This window comes from Budorcas taxicolor, chromosome 5, assembly GCF_023091745.1.
Source record: "Budorcas taxicolor isolate Tak-1 chromosome 5, Takin1.1, whole genome shotgun sequence".
Classification (NCBI taxonomy): Eukaryota; Metazoa; Chordata; class Mammalia; order Artiodactyla; family Bovidae; genus Budorcas; species Budorcas taxicolor.
In genome coordinates, this window is record NC_068914.1 from 68,139,736 (window position 1) to 68,158,928 (window position 19,193).

General features: G+C 39.7%; 1 protein-coding gene across 1 annotated transcript in view; it reads right to left on the reverse strand.

Annotated features, from left to right (window-relative positions):
• Positions 1-727: 727 nt before the first annotated feature.
• The window catches only part of UBE2N (ubiquitin conjugating enzyme E2 N), a 38,976-nt gene continuing 20,510 nt past the window's right edge, over positions 728-19,193 (reverse strand). Inside the window, exons 2-4 of the mRNA XM_052641274.1 lie at positions 2,585-2,831; positions 2,256-2,396; positions 728-1,476 (exon numbers count right to left, since the gene is read on the reverse strand). Of these exons, the coding sequence (XP_052497234.1) occupies positions 1,436-1,476; positions 2,256-2,396; positions 2,585-2,831 (429 nt within the window). The 3' untranslated portion in view covers positions 728-1,435. The remainder of the gene's footprint in view (positions 1,477-2,255; positions 2,397-2,584; positions 2,832-19,193) is intronic.

A 19,193-nucleotide genomic window follows, 5' to 3' on the forward strand; every position in this document is an offset into this window, starting at 1 on the left:
TGTGGTGGGGAAGAACTCTGTCAATGCAGATAATTGCAGATTATCAAATTAAAGAATAAAAGGAGCTCCCGCACCAAATATTACAGGGATGACAATAAAAATCATTAACTGAGGATCTGATGCCCTCTAGGGAAGAAACCTTTCTGATGATGCTTATGCAAGCTGACTGCTTGAGATCTGCTCAGCAGGTCTGCAAGAAAGACTGATAAATGCCTCAGCAAACCCCAAATGATTACGAAATTGCTGTTTTCTAATAACAGTGGTCACACACGAAGTTTTGAGACAAGAACTAAGAGCAAGGTCATAACCCAAATCCCAGACACAACTGTGGCACAAGTAGAAGCCCCACACAAAGTCAGTCACTGGGGTGGCTGTGCTGTGACTCTCCTGAACAGTGATTTCCAAACACTGTGGCAAGACACCAATGATCGCCTAACCAATCAGACAACACACACACACTTCTTTCAAATTTCTAGGAGGTAAAAAAAAGTCACATACTGATGTTTTAGGCATGCTCAGGGCCAGCTTATAAATACTTCATTCAGTGATATATCTTAACACAAATCTGCATCAGTGAAAAGAGACTGGCAAAATCTACCTCTCACCATTCAACTTGTCAGATGGTGAAGATCAAAATAGAATGTTCCATCAGTTTTCATTTTTAAAAACGATTGTCACATTGGGAAAATGAAATAAACCCAGTAAAAGAAACTGTACAAAGGCAAAGTAGAATAACAAAAAATATTTTACTAAAACATAAGATTTACAGGAGTTTCCAGACAAGCCATACAAAATGGTCACAAGCTTTTTCTTGAAGGGAGGATTCTACACTTGACAGCAAGGTCACAATGTTATTAGTGAGGGCTGTGATGTCTGTTTAATGTTTCCATTTTGGTTCGAACAATCAAGCTTGTCCATCTACAGCGTCTAAATCAAGTTAGACTTGGCTAGAGAACATATTCTAAAGAACTGGTTAGCTGCTTTTAACCAATGCAATTAGATCACCATAAAAAGGGGGAAAGGAGCCCATAAAATTAAAATAAAACTACCTTCCCCCCCCCACCAAAAAAAAAATAATAATAATAAAATAAAGAAAAACACCCACACCCCTGCAGCTAACCCTGACAACTACCTTCATTCACAGTGCTTTATACTTAAACCATGATGGGGGAAATGAATAAAAGCAGAGAGGAGCCACTGCTTTTAAACGTTTCGCAACAATCCAGATGATACTTCTAGCCTCTGCTCATGCTTTACAACAGTGAATCAGGACAAGACATAGATTTGCTAATGTGCATTTAATCACCAAAGGATTGAAGATGTCTGGGTTTTTATTCTGTAATGTTTCTAAGACTGTGTCCATTAAATGCAAACAAAAAAGGAAGAAGTCTTGGCAGAACAGGAGAAGTGATGCACGCTTGACGATCGAATCGATTTAAATATTATTCATGGCATATAGCCTAGTCCATGCTCTAGCTGTGGACAAAAACAAATGTGATTATTACTTAAGTTCAATATGTTCCTTTCCAAATTCTATACAAAGTAAACAAACAGAATTCAGTTAATTATGAAAACAGCATGCTATAATTTCTTAAATTCATGTCATTTTCTATAATCTAGGTCAGGGCAAAAAGACTGTACCAAAACATTACAGTGGAATTCAAAAGTTCTACAAAATTCTAAAGGATGAAAAGAGTCGTCTCCTTCCTTTCTCATATGATGCTCCTCGTTAACTGTTAAAATTTGTAGCAAGAAGCTTATTGCTTTCAAACTCTCTAACTATAAACGGACACATAGTTTAATTTAATCAAACAGATTACAAAAACAGCTCAAGGAAGTTTCAAGGTCTTCCATTATCTTTACACATTGCTAAATGAATGGCAGGCACTCAGACATTCGTTATATCGTGTGTAGACCTGGGAGTCATGTAGTGGACCATAAGATGGAATCTGAAAATCTTTTGTTAAGAGGTTATTTACATACTATTAAGAGAGATCTGATCTTCTCCTTTTAACGAATCTTTTCTTTTTCTGGTTAAAACTAAAAGTTTTTGAAAAGGTGATACACAGGAATTCCCTGGCAGTTCAGCGGTTAGGACTTGACACTTTTACTGCCATGGCCTGGGTTCGATCTCTGAACTGGGACCTAAAACCCCTCAAGCAGAGCAAGACACAACCCCCTGCCCCCCCAAAAAAACCTGTGGTACAGGTTGTTCTTAAAGTGGAAGTGGTGTGAGGAGAATGAACAGTAAGTACCTGTTTCTATGGCTTGGGCTTCATTGGTCTTCCACTGCTCCGCTACGTCATTTGCTAATGGATCGTCTGGATTGGGAGCACTTAACAACGCCTGGATCGATAGCAGAACTGTGCGGATCTGCAGAGCTGGGGACCACTTATCTACAAAGGCAACAGGCCCAGAATGACCATGCATGAAAACAACAGCCCCAGAGCGGCTGTGGTTCCCTCCCATACTTCTGCAGTCTTCACATAAGGTAAGATTATAATATTCAGATTCTCAAAACAGAATGTTTACGAGAAAAAAGGAAAAAATCTTAACAGCATATGATGATAAAGATAACACTTACCTTTCAAAATATCTAAACATATTCTTCCCAACTTGTCTACATTAGGATGATAAATTTTGGTCATGAAACGTACTTTAGGGGCTGCCATTGGGTATTCTTCTGGAAGGAATAGTTCAAGTTTAAAAGTCCCTCCCTCAAAGGGGGAATCCTGAGGGCCGGCAATGACCACATGAAAATAACGGGCGTTGCTCTCATCTGGTTCTGCTTTAATGCCGGGAACTGGTTCTGCCAGCAAACGCTGGGTTTCCTACAACAGAAAAACATAACACATTTGTGAAACAAATACCATTTTGCTAAACACCAAAATAAAAATTAGAGAAATTTACTTCTTGGAATTGGATATAAAAGAACCTCTCCAATCTCTCAAACGGTTTCTATTTACCTTATAAAATGTAAAGTTCAAAGAAAACAACATAAATCATCATAAGCAGCTGCAAGCAACCGCCAGCAAATACTGATGACATCATGTACAACTGCAGCTACAAATGTCTACAAATATGTGGAGAATAAGATTAGACTAATGAAATTGATCTTATACCCATGGGAAAGAAAAGGGGAAAAAAAGAGAACAATAGGATTACTACATAAGTAAGGTAACCTGCTCTGTTTAAACTTAACCAAAACCAAGCTGTTTAAAAAGCAAAACTAGTTTTTAAAGTCACTGAAAATCTCCCCTCTGAAAAATCTAATGGAACAAAGGAAATACAAGTGCCGAGGCACTTAAACAGGGCTGGAGATCGGCTGGTCTCCAAGCTGATTAGTCTCTAAAATCGAAAATGAACCAACCTCAAATGGACCCTTACTGCTCCCCCAACAATATCATTAGTTCTCTTTTCCATCTTTCTCCCTCTCCTAATTGACTGAACATTCTTTCTCTTGTCAACCTCCAATATCTCCATCCACATCTTCACTTTTGGCTGACAACTCTGTTTTGTACTACAGGAGAAAACAGAAACCCCTCCTGAAGTTCTCACTGTCACATCTGCACATCAACCTGCATCTGTGGGCCCAGGTGCTCTGCACCTTTTCTTCCGTTACTAAGGGTGAAAGGACTGTCACTCTGGACTAAGACCAATCTCTCCTTTAGATCTTATCTCCTCACCTCCTCAAGGACATTGTTCTAGCATCGCCTTCCTCTCTTGAATCACTGTTTCTCCTCTATTGGATTTTCCCCAAACTGTACAAAGCTACTGCAACTTCTTAAAAAAAAAAAAAAAGAGGGGGAAGGAAATGACCCTGACTTGAGTCGAAGCCCCCCCACCCTCGCTGCTGCACCACTGCTTTACTCCTGTTTGAAAGTCATCCAAACTTGCATGTCTCCAACCTCCCTCCTCTGCTCTGGTCTTGAACACCTCTCTCGAAGCAGGCTTTAGCTGCCAGCTTGCTTGTTGAGGTCATCGATGAGTCCCCCATGGTTAAAGCAAACGGCTAACACTGAACCTTCATCTTAACTGACTTAAAAGCACCATCTTAGCCAGCTGGTTTGTGCTCTCCTTGCAAGACTTTATCCAGCTCCTGCAGCCACTCTCTCCTGGCTTTCTGCCTAGATGCATGGTATCAACCTCATACCAACACTCAATATAGAAGGGCACCAGGGCTCTGTCTGAGGTCTTCTACTCTGCCTACACACTCTACAGTGATCTCATCTAGTCTGATGAATTGAAATAATCAATCCACTCCATGTATGAAGCCTCCCCAAATGCATATTCTGCAGAGATTTCTCCCTGAATCATGCCCCTATTCATAACCCTGTGCTCGACAGCTACTCTTGAATCTCTAGTAACCATCCCAAACTTAGCATGACCTTCCCCACCCTTAACCTGCTCCTCCTCAGAGCATTCCTTGAGTCATTCAGAAATCCATCCTTCCAACTGATCCAATTCCTTCATACCTCACCCATCCAATCTGATCAGAAATCCTGTTGCCTTAAACTTCAGAATCTGCCCATGACTGGACACTGCTATATTTCTTATCATCACTCCACTGCTAGACTTGTGACCCAAGCCACCACCATTTCTTACCCAGCAGGCTGCAACAGCCAGCTAACTTATTCTGCCTGCTTCCGATCTTGAGTCCCTCAGCCCCTACCTAGTTTGTATTCCACAGACCTTTTAAAAATCCAAGTCTTTATAACCTCCACCCAAAAAGAATGCATTTATTCCACCTACCTCTTAGTCATCTTCAGCTATGCTTCCCAACCCTCACCGCCCTCCTCATCTGCTCTGTTAAAGCAGGACTAGCTGCTTTATGCATCTTCAACCTGTCATGCATACTCCTCCTTCAGGAGCTTTGCATTCTTTTTCCCCTAAGTGGAATGGCAAACCACTTCAGAATTCTTGCCTTGAGAAACCCATGAACAGAATGAAAAGGCAAAAAGATAGCAGGACACTGAAAGATGAACTCCCCAGGTCGGTAGGTGCCCAATATGGTTCTGGAGATCAGTGGAGAAGTAACTCCAGAAAGAAAGAAGGGAGGCAGCCAAGGCAAAAACATCCCCCAGCTGTGGATGTGACCGGTGACAGAAGCCAAGTCCGAGGCTGTAAAGAGCAATCGTGCATAGGAACCTGGAATGTCAGGTCCATGAATCAAGGCCAATTGGAAGTGGTCAAACAGGAGATGGCAAGAGTGACCGTCGACATTCTAGGAATCAGCCAACTAAAATGGACTGGAATGGGTGAATTTAACTCAGACCTTTATATCTATTACTGCGGGGAAGAATCCCTTGGAAGAAATGGAGTAGCCCTCACAGGGAATGAAAGAGTCCAAAATCCAGTACTTGGATGCAATCTCAAAAACAACAGAACGATCTCTGTTTGTTTCCAAGGCAAACCATTCAATATCACGGCAATCCAAGTCTATGCCCTGACCAGTAATGCTGAAGAAGCTGAAGTTGAACGGTTCTATGAAGACCTACAAGACTTTCTACAACTAACACCCAATAAAGATGTTCTTTTCATTATAGGGGGCTGGAATGCAAAAGTAGGAAGTCAAGAAACACCTGGAGTAACAGGCAAATTTGGTCTTAAGAGTACAGAATGAAGCAGGGCAAAAGCTAATAGAGTTTTGCCAAGAGAACGCACTGGTCATAGCAAACACCCTCTTCCAACAACACAAGAGAAGACTCTACACATGGACATCACCAGACGGTCAATACTGACATCAGATTGATTATATTCTTTGCAGCCAAAGATAGAGAAGCTCTATACAGTCAGTAAAAACAAGACCAGGAGCTGGCTATGGCTCAGATCATAAACTCCTTATTGTCAAATTCAGACTTAAATTGAAGAAAGTAGGGAAAACCACTAGACCATTCAGGTATGACCTAAATCAAATCCCTTATGATTATACAGTGGAAATGAGAAACAGATTCAAGGGATTAGATCTGATACACAGAGTGCCTGATGAACTATGGACGCAAGTTCATGACATTGTACAGGAGACGGATGAAGACCATCCCCAAGAAAAATAAATGCAAAAAAGCAAAATGGTTGTCTGAGGAGGCCTTACATATACCTGTGAAAAGAAGAAAAGCAAAAAGCAAAGGAAAAAGGAAACATATACCCATTTGAATGCAGAGTTCCAAAGAATAGCAAGCAGAGGTAAGAGAGACTTCCTCAGTGATCAGTGCAAAGAAACAGAGGAAAACAAGAGAATGGGAAAGACTAGAGATCTCTTCAAGAAAATTAGAGCTACCAAGGGAACATTTCATGCAAAGATGGGCACAACAAAGGACACAAATGGTATGAACCTAACAGAAGCAGAAGATATTAAGAAGAGGTGGCAAGAATACACAGAAGAACTATACAAAAAAGATCTTCATGACCCAGATAATCACAGTGGTGTGATCACTCACCTAGAGCCAGACATCCTGGAATGTGAAGTCAAGTGGGCCTTAGGAAGCATCACTACAAACAAAAGCTAGTGGAGTCGATGGAATTCCAGTTGAGCTATTTCAAATCCTAAAAGATGATACTGTGAAAGTGCTGCACTCAATATGCCACAAAATTTGGAAAACGCACCAGTGGCCACAGGACTGGAAAAGGTCAGTTTTCATTCCAATCCCAAAGAAAGGCAATGCCAAAGAATGTTCAAACTACCATACAGTTGCACTCATCTCACACGCTAGTAAAGTAATGCTCATGATTCTCCAAGCCAGGCTTCAACAGTCCTTGAACCATGAACTTCCAGATGTTCAAGCTGGTTTTAGGAAAGGCAGAGGAACCAGAGATAACTGCCAACATCCGATGGATTATCCAAAAAGCGAGAGAGTTCCAGAAAAACATCTATTTCTGCTTTATTGACGATGCCAAAGCCTTTGACCGTGTGGATCACAACAAACTGTGGAAAATTCTGAGAGATGGGAATACCAGGCCACCTGACCTGCCTCTTCAGAAATCTGTATGCAGGTCAGGAAGCAACAGTTAGAACTGGACATGGAACAACAGATTGGTTCCATATAGGAAAAGGAGTACGTCAAGGCTGTATATTGTTACCCTGCTTATTTTACTTATATGCAGAGCACATCATGAGATGCGCTGGGCTGGATGAAGTACAAGCTGGAATCAAGATTGCTGGGTGAAATATCAATAACCTCAGATATGCAGATGACATCACCCTTATGGCAGAAAGCAAAGAACTAAAGAGCCTCTTGATGAAAGTGAAAGAGGAGAGTGAAAAAGTTGGCTTAAAGCTCAACATTCAGAAAACTAAGATCATGGCATCCGGTCCCATCACTTCATGGCAAATAGATGGGGAAACAGTAGCTGACTTTATTTTGGGGGGCTCCAAAATCACTGCAGATGGTGACTGCAGCCATGAAATTAAAAGACACTTACTCCTTGGAAGGAAAGTTATGACCAACCTAGACAGCATATTAAAAAGCAGAGACATTACTTTGTCAATAAAGGTCCATCTAATCAAGGCTATGGCTTTTCCAGTAGTCATGTATAGATGTGATAATTGAACTATAAAGAAAGCTGAGTGCCGAAGAATTGATGCTTTTGAACTGTGGTGTTGGAGGAGACTCCTCAGAGTCCCTTGGAGATCCAACCCGTCCATCCTAAAGGACATCAGTCCCGAATATTCATTGGAAGGATTGATGCTGAAGCTGAAACTCCAATACTTTAGCCACCTGATGGGTAGAACTGACTCACCGTAAAAGACCCTGTCGCTGGGAAAGATTGAAGTTCACTCCCTCAGATCCCAAGATCTCCATTCAGATGTGCTTTCTCAGTGAAGCCTCCATAACTGAATCTGCAAACACCTTTCCACCCTACCCCACACTCTCCCTCTAGCCCTGCTCCTTCTCACCCCCTACACAGTTTATCTCTAGGGCTCTAAACGTACTATATCTCTCTTATTTTGTTCGGAAGGGGGGGATTTGTGTTTGTTGCATTTACTGCTGAATCCTCAGCTTTGGAACAGTGCGCAGTACTATAGATGTTCCGTAACACTTGCTGAAGCATGACTCTATTTAATGATACAAAGAACAAGGAATAAACCATCAGAAATTTCATCTTTAACATTAAAGCAGTTTTTATTCAAAGCAGGATGCACACAAGAAAACGAATCCACTGAGGTACAAGGAGAAATAATCTATATTTATAAATATTTAGTCAGAAAAATGTTAATATTCAATACGCAAACTGACAATAGTATGTATAGTTTTATATATTAGCTCATTATTGACCAGGGGATTTTTGCAGAAACTAATGCCCATGACTGGCGATTTTTCTCTTGGCTGACCAAAAATTAATAATTTCACTAACAGTATGCAGGTTATTACATTCAATAGTTACAACTGACACAGCTGAACAGTCTTATAGTTTTCATGAAATTCCTTCAGTCCACTCTTCTATATAAGCAAAAGCGCTCACTCCAGCGATGTGAGTTTCATTTTCACTTTCTGTATCAGAATCAATCACTAAGGTTTTCTTTTTGTTGGTCTAATATTCGTATCATCTTAATCAGAACTATATTCTGAAGACCGATCATCTTCTGAGACATTAGTATACATGTCGCTAGGCTGACAAGAGAACCATCTACATAAAATTCACTAGAAAACTCTTTACTCAAAATTTTGTGATGCATAATTTTTGAAAATTTTATGTTTATAATATATACACAAGGTTGGAACAAAAGCCTAACAGAACAAAATGTGAATGATAACAACCACCACAAGCTGTATAATGAACTCTTGATCAAGTTTAAGCTCTAACAACTTCCCATGGTAATGTTAATTGTATCACCCTCTAAAAATGTACTGATGTATCTCCAGTCAATTATGCATTAGCAGTACATTTTCAGCGCTTTCCTGGTTGTTCAGTGGTAAAGAATCTACCTGCCAATGGAGGAGACGCAGAGTTCAGTCCCTGGGTTGGGAAGATTCCCTGGAGAAGGGAATGGCTTCAGTAGCCTTGCCTGCAGAATCCCACAGACATAAGAGCCTGGCCAGCTACAATCCACAGGGTCGCAGAAAGTCAGACACGACTGAGCAACTGAGTGCACAATACATTTTCAACATTTTGAATATGTACGTGTAGTCAAAAAGGCTTAGAACACTGCAGTATTTAAGCTTCAAAAATTACACACCTTACGCTACTTCATTCTACAGCCTGTAATGCATATACTAGAAAAGATTTCTCTGTTAGCACAGTTATATACTGAAATAGTCACAAGATGCAGGTATAAAATCAAATTCTTTTCCAAAACTCATAGCCATTTAGAGTAATGCTTCAAGACTAGCCTGCTTGATTTGAAGCATTCCAATGCCAGGGCAAATAAAAAACTGAAATGCTATAAACTACTTTCAGCAAAATATTCTTTAGATTCAAACAAAGTCAAACATTTTTGGAGCATTAAAAATCTCAAAAGGCAATAAAGAAGCCTCCCATCTTAGGAAGTCTTCCAAAATGTAACTAGAACAGGAGTCTGGTCTTCACTTTTAGGAGAAAAAGTAAAGCTATTAGGATGAATATTAGGCGTAAAGGAATGAGAAAAGTGGATGGTAAAATTCCTTGAATTTTGACTCCTCACCTCCATCTTCCTTTTGTTTTATCCCAATTCCTCATATTTTTAGAAGAGAGAGGCTGGGGGAAAAAAGCTGGGGTCCAAGAGTCCCAAAACACCACTCCCTGGTTACACAAAATAGTAGCAACTCTATTCAAAGCTATAAAAAGCTGCCAGAAAAGCCTCCAAGATCACATCTGAAAATAGGTTCAAAATCACTCAGTACAATTATCACAGGCAGATGGAGCTTCACTTCTTCATCTTCAGTTCACCCTCAAAATCAGACACTCTTTCTTAAGAACATACATATTAAATGTATCATGTGACCTGATCATGTATCAGATTTAATCGGAACACATTCTAGAATAAGCTCTTGGGTATGCAAAACTTTTTGAAATAGTTTTTAATGTGCTCTCAAGTTCTGATAGATTTTGATATAATGAATACCCGTGCATAATTATTTGACTACACAGCACTGATTTCCCAAACCCACAGCATAAATTATAGGAGGAAAAAAAGACTAAAACCCAAACCAAATGGAACAACTCTCCCCCTCAGCAGAAATTGTCGATTTTTTTTCCCTAAAAGGGCAAAAACTGGGTAGGAACTAAAATCCTTCTGCTACTACTCACACACAGTTAACTTGAGACACATCCTAGTTTTATACTATCCTTTGGCAGAAAGACAGCCAAGTATTCAAGTCTTAGAAACAACAGGTTCGAATTATTACTGCCTCACTTAACTACATTCCTGCAGAAATTTACACTGCTCTGAGCTTCAGCTTCCTCAGCTAGCTATATATAGTTAACATTACCTCTCATGTAGAACTGCTATGAGATAACACTGTAAAACGACTTGACAAATGAAGTCCCATAAGAAAGCCAGTCTACACATAACCAACTCAAAAATAAAACAGGGTGAGAACAGAGCAAAGAAACAAGTCTCAAGATTTATTAAATAACAGTATTCATTTTTAAAGAAAACAGAGTAACTTTTAGTTGCATTTTGTGATCCTATCTGTTTAAAAGCAATCCTGGGACTGAATCTCAAGTATAACTGGAGTTAGACCATGCAACATAGGAAGTAATGCAGACTATGTTTAGAAAATCCACGCAAAATAGAAAGTAATGTAGACTATGTTTAGAAAACTGGTTACTAAAAAATAGAAAGGGAAGTACATAAAAGCAGAATATGAATTTAAGTGGCAACAAGATTAGGTCTCAAGGAAAATACCTTATTTTACCGAAGGCATACAGCAGTTCATGCTACAAATACTTTCAAAGGAATTAAATAACATCAAATTGATCTGATTATCAACAGCTCTATTGGGACTCGAAGAGCTAATCCCAGAATGACACCACTGTAAATAATAACACTAAACTCCATTAATTAGGACTTCTCCTGTTTTTAGATTCAATAATAATGTGCGTACACTTCCCTGGTGGCTCAGCTGGTAAAGAATCTGCCTGCAATGCAAGAGACCTGGGTTCGATCCCTGGATTGGGAAGATTCCCTGGAGAAGGTAATAGCTACCCACTCCAGTATTCTGGCCTGGAGAATTCCATGGACAGAGGAGCCTGGCAGGCTACAGTCCATGGGGTTGCAGAGTTGGACACGACTAAGCAACTTTCACTTCACTATGAAATAGTGTAAGGTCTCACACGTTCTACGGTAATGAATTATGTACAGTAAAATTTTAGATGACAGTATTTTTACAAAGAGTGGTAATCTGCGTGTGTGAAAAGTTGCCCCATTTATTAACTATTCACATATACACCTCCTAATGGCTCAGACGGTAAAGAATCTGCCTGCAGTGCGGGAGATCCGGGGTTCAATCCCTGGGTTGGGAAGATCCCCTGGAGAAGGGAATGGCAACCCACTCCAGTATTCTTGCCTGGAGAACCCAGTGGACAGAAGAGCCTGGCGGGCTACAGTCCACGGGCTGCAAAGAGTCCAACACAACTGAGAGACTAACACACTTCGCAAATAGCCCCCCAACATGTTATACCTACAGCAATTAGATTTTTCCCCATTTAGAATATTCTCTGAAACACAGAACTGCAATTGTGAATCTTTTAACTCATCTAAGATCTAAGTATACTAAATAACTCATCAATTTCTTATCGTAAGTCATAAAATCAGAAATGCCTCAATGATGCCCACTCTGTCTACTGCAACCTGTCACTATATCTTTAAATGACTCTAAAATATTAATAGGGAATTATTTGGGGAGATAATCAATAAAGCAAAGGTCAATTTTTCATTATAAACACAACTGTAAATTACTTGAGGGCATCTGCAAGTTCACCCTTGACATTTAAGTGGGCATTTAAAAAACATAACCAATGTTTTTTGAGTATTATGCTCCTAACATTTTATCCATGAGCCCTATGATTTTTACCATGTGATTTTGCTTATTAACACAATAAATTTTAGAAACACATATGTCTCATTACAGAAGTGGCCATATGTATTCTAGCTGCCTTAGGAACAAAACCAAAGTTGTGCTCAACTTCCTCACTGTATTCCTTCCTTACAAATCATGCCAGGTAGAGGTACATCATGATAAAAATGGGTCAGTGAAAGCTTTTCTCCACAGCAGTGCTGTTGACAAGAACTACAATATGAGCCACATGTGTAATTTAAAATTTTCTAGTAGCCACATTAAAGAGTAATGTGGTAAAAAGAAAAACATAAAATTAATTTTAATGTTTTATTTCACCCAATATAGTCAAAATAGCATTTCAACATATAACCAATGTAAAACTTACTGACATAGTTTATAATCTTTTTTCATACTTAGTCTTCAAAATCCAGTGTGTGGTTTATACTTAGAGCACATATCAATTTGAACTAGCCACCTTTCAACTACAATCTGTGCATGAAGCTACTAGCTACCATACAGGACAGTGAAACAGAAGACAATCCTGTTATAAAATAATTTTACTTACAGGTCATAAAGAATAACTTACTTTACTTCCTATAGTGAGTAAAATTTGGTAGAGAAACTTTAAAGTATCCCTGTGTGGGCTCAGTCGATCAGTCATGTCTGACTCTTCATGACCTCATGGACTGCAGCCCTCCAGGATCCTCTGTCCATGGCAATTCTCCAGGCAAGAATACTGGAGTGGGTTCCCATGCCCTCCTCCAGGGGATCTTCCCAACCCAGGGATCAAACCCAGGTCTCCCACATTGCAGGTGGATTCTTTAGCATCTAAGCCACTAGGGAAGCCCTATTTTCTGCTCAGAAAATTCTTCACAAACAAGTAATGTCAGGGTAAATGGTGCTGCAGTGGTTGGTTAACACTGGGTGCTTTTACTCCAAAGGGCAGAGGTTCAATCCCTGGTCAGAGAACTAGGATCCCACAAGCCAGAGGGTACAGACAACAACAACAACAACAACAACAACAACAACACAAAAAAGAGTAAAGTCACAACATCTAAATCACTAGAGACAGGAATGTGTGTTACTGTTTGTTACAGTCATAAGACTGTATTTGAAAATGATGACTTATAGCAATTAAAAAACACTGCATGGAGAAAAATTGATTCAAACAAGGCAAATTCATGATGAACCAGGTTAATCAGTGAGAAATAATTTTAATTTTTATGGCTCACACTACCCCCTAGTGGGTATAAGGGTATAAGACATAATCTACTTTCAATTCCTTTTCCTTGGTAAATGAAAAATCTGATGATCATAAAAATTAATCATGTTATCCTAACTCATCGTTTTTTAAAAATGGCTTATTCTAAACTTAGATGAGAATGATGATTCTCAAGGCACACCCTCCTCTTCCTCCTTTTTCACCCTTTTTCTACTCCCACATACTTATTTTTAGGTGATACATTCAGAAAAGGAAAAATGGAGGTTACTGTTTCAAAGGCTCTGGATACTAAGGACTAAATCTTAGATCTTAGACCAAGGTATCACACTTTGTTGAAAAACTTTATTTCCCATCAGACTGCTAAGTAAGTGTTAGGAAAGTAATACCTATTCTACTTGGAGTAATACCCAAGAGATAGGATGGGATGAGTTGCACAAGAAATCTGTTTTAATTTTTCTCCTCTACCCAAGACCAGATCAAGACTTTGGTGTTAAGTTCAGTGAAAAGGAATGGAGACTTAGGAGCCAAAGAAGGACTTTTCAAAGGCTAAGTATATCTGATCAACTTATTCCTCAGGTCTGAATTAGTCTGGAAGCATCTGCCCTGTACTCCCAGTTTCCTGCGCATTAATTATCTCCACTCCTCTTATTATAACTAGCACAATCATTTGGTTAACTTGTTCGACCCTACACTATTTGAAGATGGGCATTCCAGCTAGCAAATGGTAGTTTTAAGTGCTAAACACAGGTTTCTTCCAGGAATAAAAGCAGGCACACTCAGGTTCCACACAGAGCTGATGAGAAGGATTACCATACCTGCTGTGTTAGTAACTTCCACCCCAGGAATGGCATGTACGATTTATTCCAATCACTGACAGTGGACAAAAATCTGAAAATTCTTACTAACAAACTGTGCATCCAACAAAGAAAAGTGTTAGGCTGAATTCCTTGATTTCCTTGTCTGCTGTCCCCTAGCTCTTCTGCCCCACTAAATGCATGAGGACACGCTGCAGTCTGTTTCTTATACTCCCCCATCACTAGTCAGTGAATTCCATAAGGTCAGGGACTCTACTCAATTATCAAGCAAAGTCCCTGATTCACAGAGCATATAAAAGTTCAAGTAATAAAACAAACTAGGTCAAATACTGATGTTTGAAATGTATCATTAACTCATTTAATCCTCAGACCCATTCCACACATGAGGAAAATGATGAACTAAGAGTGACCACTTAACAGGGACTTCCCTGGTGGTCCAGTGGCCAAAAGACTCTGAGCTCCCAAAGTGGGGGTCCTGGGGTTTGATCTCTGCTCACATCATGCAGATCTGAGATCTCTGCTCAGATCAGATCTCTGTTTGATCATGCACACAGCAACAAAGATTTCCCTCTCTGCAACTAAGACCTGGAACAGCCAAAGTAAAATTTAAAAAGGAAAAGAGTAACCATTACAGTATAACAACAGTAAATCTCAAATGTTTGCCATGATGATAAAATAGCACAGAAGTTAAGGAAAGGTTTCATGGTCATGTAGAAGTGCTTCATGGAAAAGGAAAATTAAACCATGTCACCTTTATTTTCCTTTTGGGACTGTCAACTGAAAAAGTATATAGTCTTATTAAAACAAATAAGGTAGGAAAAATATGCAATATTTGATTTAAAAATTGGCATATATAATTCTGGCTTCCCTGATAGCTCAGTTGGTAAAGAATCCGCCTGCAAGACAGGAGACCCCGGTTCAATTCCTAGGGTGGGAAGATCCTCTGGAGAAGAGATAGGCTACCCACTCCAGTATTCTCGGGCTTCCCTGGTGACTCAGCTGGTAAAGAATCCGCCTGCAGTGTGGGAGACTGGGTTTGATCCCTGGGTTGGGAAGACCCCTTGGAGAGGGAGAGGCATACATAATTTTGACCTCAAACTATCTGTTCTATGGTAAGCCATTTTCTCTCTCATATTGCACAGATCATTGTGCTCTGAAATGTTATTGTGACTCTGAAATACAAACTTACTAACAAATGTATTAATTCCTTATTTTGCTCATAGTATTACTGTATCAACTAACTCTGAGTAAGAGAGTCTGTTGCCCCCTCCCACCCCAGGAATTTATTTCAACATGAGTGTAAAGCATACACTGTTCTTGACTTAAAATTTCATAAAATATAGACAGAAGTCAGTCTTTTAAAGATGCATTTTAGAGTGAGACTGTCAAGGTCTTGAAGCAGGTAAAGGTTTGAGTTAGAGACACTGTATGGACAACAGGACTACATCAGGGCATATTTTTTCTTGGCTATTTCTAAAGACACTTTACATGTTTTTTCCCTTCGTTTTTCCCATAAGATTTGTAAATACTGACATCACAGTTAAAGACAGTATCAACTACTCCCTCATACAGCACTCATGAAATTCTTGGTGGTAAAAATGTCCTTTGAATACCCAGCACTGTAATTAGACATGAGTAGACTCGCAGAAGCTATTTCTCCATTTCTCCTGATTTCTTGTTTGATGGATGCCGTAAAACTTCATGGCCTGAACTGACTGTAGCACAAAAAATGAAAATAAGCCTTTAATGATTTGAATAACATAACTGTCTTAATGAATTCTGTCTTCGGAATGGTATCTTAGAACTCTGAATGAAGGGGGGACTGAGAAACAGTAAAGCTTCATCACCGGGATTGCTATTGTACCAAGGTACTTAAGGCACTGTTAATAAACTTACGCAAACAAAAAAGAAAACTCGCATATTTAAGATTCTGTGAGGGGACGTGTAAGGGTGTCTTCTGAATTCATCCTGAACAGGAATAGGGGAAATTTTTGAATGCCTGTTCCTGTATGGTGAACACTAATTATGAGTGATGGTACACCAGCAAAAACCAGTGTACTTGTAACATTTTTAAAAAATTCAGCTAAGTTAAAAATGATCTAGACTATGGGTTTCTTACTTCAAGCTTTAACTCATTGTTTGAAGTTGGAAATTCATTTTAAGGCCTGTATGTGGTAAGCTTAGCCATGTATCTATAAATTGGTCCACTATTAAGCAATGATAAAAATTCCCCATTTGTTCACACCTTCCCCTCCTCCTCCTTAGTGCAATGTTCAGATTGAGAGCTTGAGAAGAATGTAAAAATCTGAAGTAATTGTTTTAGAAAAAAAAAAAAAAAAAACTTATCTATGGTCACACATAGGCCTGCCTGGCACCATAAGGCAAAAGGAGACTCACAGCAGACCTTCTTCATTCCTTTACCCAACAGCTAGAACACCCATGTATTTGGAGATTACACTCCCCAACCTTCATAGATCCTCACCTGCCTCAACAGAAGCTTTAGTCTTATTTCCTAACTCTCCTGCAATCCAGCATGTGAGACCTAGGCTCATTCAAAACCTGTGCTTCAGAAACTAAAGATACGAAATAAGGATGCCTTCTGGAATGAACAGCAGGAGTTACCCATAGACAGCCAAAGGGAGCATCAGCAATCACACCGCAGTGTGCGATGCATACAGTGTCCGCAGTGAAGTCGGTGACGTTGAGTCCCAGCCGTGTTCCTAGCTGCCTCTCCCTCTGGCGGTCCTGAAGACTGTGTTAGATATATCATAAACCAGTAAATACTACTGCGGATTAAAACAGCCAAAGCTGGCTTTCACTGCTTGCTAAAAATAAAGTCTAAATTAGAAAAGAAAGTGGAGGTTACGAGCTAATGGCCTGGGGGGGATGAAGAGGTTAAGAAGCAGCTATCTCTGCGAATTAAGCAGGGTCAGAGGAGGAGAGCAATGAAGCTGGCTAATCTCTTTATCAAAGAACTTCTACCAAGTTTAAGGGCCTTTAAAGAGGGAGCTAACTTCACATTAGACAGCTAACTTCAACTAGGCAGCCTAGTGTGCCTACTAGGGATAAAACTTTAGAGCTAAGAATCTGAATTTAATTCCAGTTCTAATTGTATAAAACCGTACAAATTCATTTACCTCCTCCACCTACTAAAACGTGGTCCCTTAGACATTTCAAAGGTTCTCTCTAGCACTAAACTTGGCTGAACATTTTATTATTGAGATGGGTTAAATCTTACTGCTGTATGCTTCCTTCTACTGGAAAGTCCCCTTCTGTAATATTCTTTAACCTTGTAATCACTGTTCAATACTCAATATTTCATCATTTCATCTTTCCTGTTGAGAAAAGGGATATTATGCATATAGTATTATATGCCCAGCATCTATGTCAATGCTTAAATATCTAAATAAGGAAGAAATTTGTTGCTCATGGTACCTGCTTTCCCCCCAAGATTATTTCACCTGCTCATTAAAAGAAAAAAAAAGAAAGAAATCTTGAAATTGCCATACTCCTAATAACCAAAATCTGGTTAACATTCCAGCATATATTTGTTCTGATAAAGACAAAAGTCCTTAGAAACAGTTAAATACGTTTACACTTTTTCATTTATTATGTCACTGCATGGTGCTTTCCTGGTTGCTTTATAGATAATAAATATTCTTTGCAAACCAAATGACACAAACAGGCACTTCTCCTGGCTGGCCTACTAGCTAGCAGCTATACCTCTACAACTACTATACATCATCTATTCAATTCTTTTCCTTGATTACTAGTTACTTCGAGTTTAAAACATGGCAATCCCAGGAAAATTCAGGTGCTAAAAGCTTGAGGACTCCACTAATAGGAAAGGCCTCTGTTGATATTAACAGACAAGATGACAGATGGAGGGAGAGCAGCTGAAATTTTCAGCGAGGCAAACAAAAACAAGCTGCAGTTGCTCCAGGTTTGCCCTCTCAATCCAACTGTCTCACTGGCACAGTTTTGTCTGAAATCCAAACCACCAGAAAGGAAAAATTAAGTTTTTTTCACACTGCGCATGCAGTGTGTGATAAATGAGGAAACAATCAGATATTAAGAGTTCTGCCTCCCCCGAATAAGCATCCTTTAACAAGTTGTGCCACACTGCACAACTCCAAGAACGTGCCGCTCAGCTAGCAGGAGTGGCACCCCGTGAAGTTACGCAGCACAAGATCCTAAACACTTTGGGTTACAGAATAAAACTTCAGTTTAGCATTTGTAAAAATAGTTTAGCACTGTCTAACACATGCAAAATTAACTCTTCTTCTCTCTCTCTCTCTATATATATATATAATATATATAATTCTAATAAAATCAAAATATATGATTATCCCAAACATCCCATTTTCCTACCAACTGTTGACAAATGAAGATTTGCTCTACTTTAAAAATCTATGCCCCACTTCAGAAAGCTATGTTTAATATCATCTATTTTGTTGAACATGAAATGACAATCATAGCTTCCCCACACAAAAGATGTTCATTCTTTTTAGACTTACAGAGAGGCAGTATCTTTGCAAAATCAGAAAACGGTAATCTGCAATATTAAATAAGGCTCAGAATTACATTAGGCTGTTTTCTGCACTCTAACCCTCCCCACCACCCTAGACCAGGATTAGTATATTTAAGCAGATAAAGAAGCAGAGGTCAAGTGAGGATGTCCAAGCTAGTATCTGGCAGGGCTACAGATCAAGTGCAGAGAGCCTGGCCCCAGACTCTGTATGCCTACCACACATCTCCACATAGACAAAATCCTTTAGCTCCTGAGAATTAGGAAGTAGATCTAAGCCATAAGACATTATTCTGCCCACAAAGCAGCATTCCTACCATTTTGAAAGTCAATTGTCACGTAACAGGTAAGCAACTGACTAAATGCTACTTAATATTGCTGCAAAGCAGGGGTGCGCCTCCTCCAGAAGGGCGTCCCTGACACGCTCTGCCACCCCACTGTCGGTCTCCAAGCCACACCAGCTCCTACAGATCAAGGCCCAGGTCTAAGGCTTACAGGCTTCCCAGGTGAAGCTAGCAGTAAAGAACCTGCCTGCCAATGCAGGAGACATAGGAGACGCAGGTTCAACCCCCACCTTGGTAAGATTCCCTGGAGGAGGGCATGGCAACCCACTCCAGTACTCTTGCCTGGAGAATCCCTTGGACAGAGAG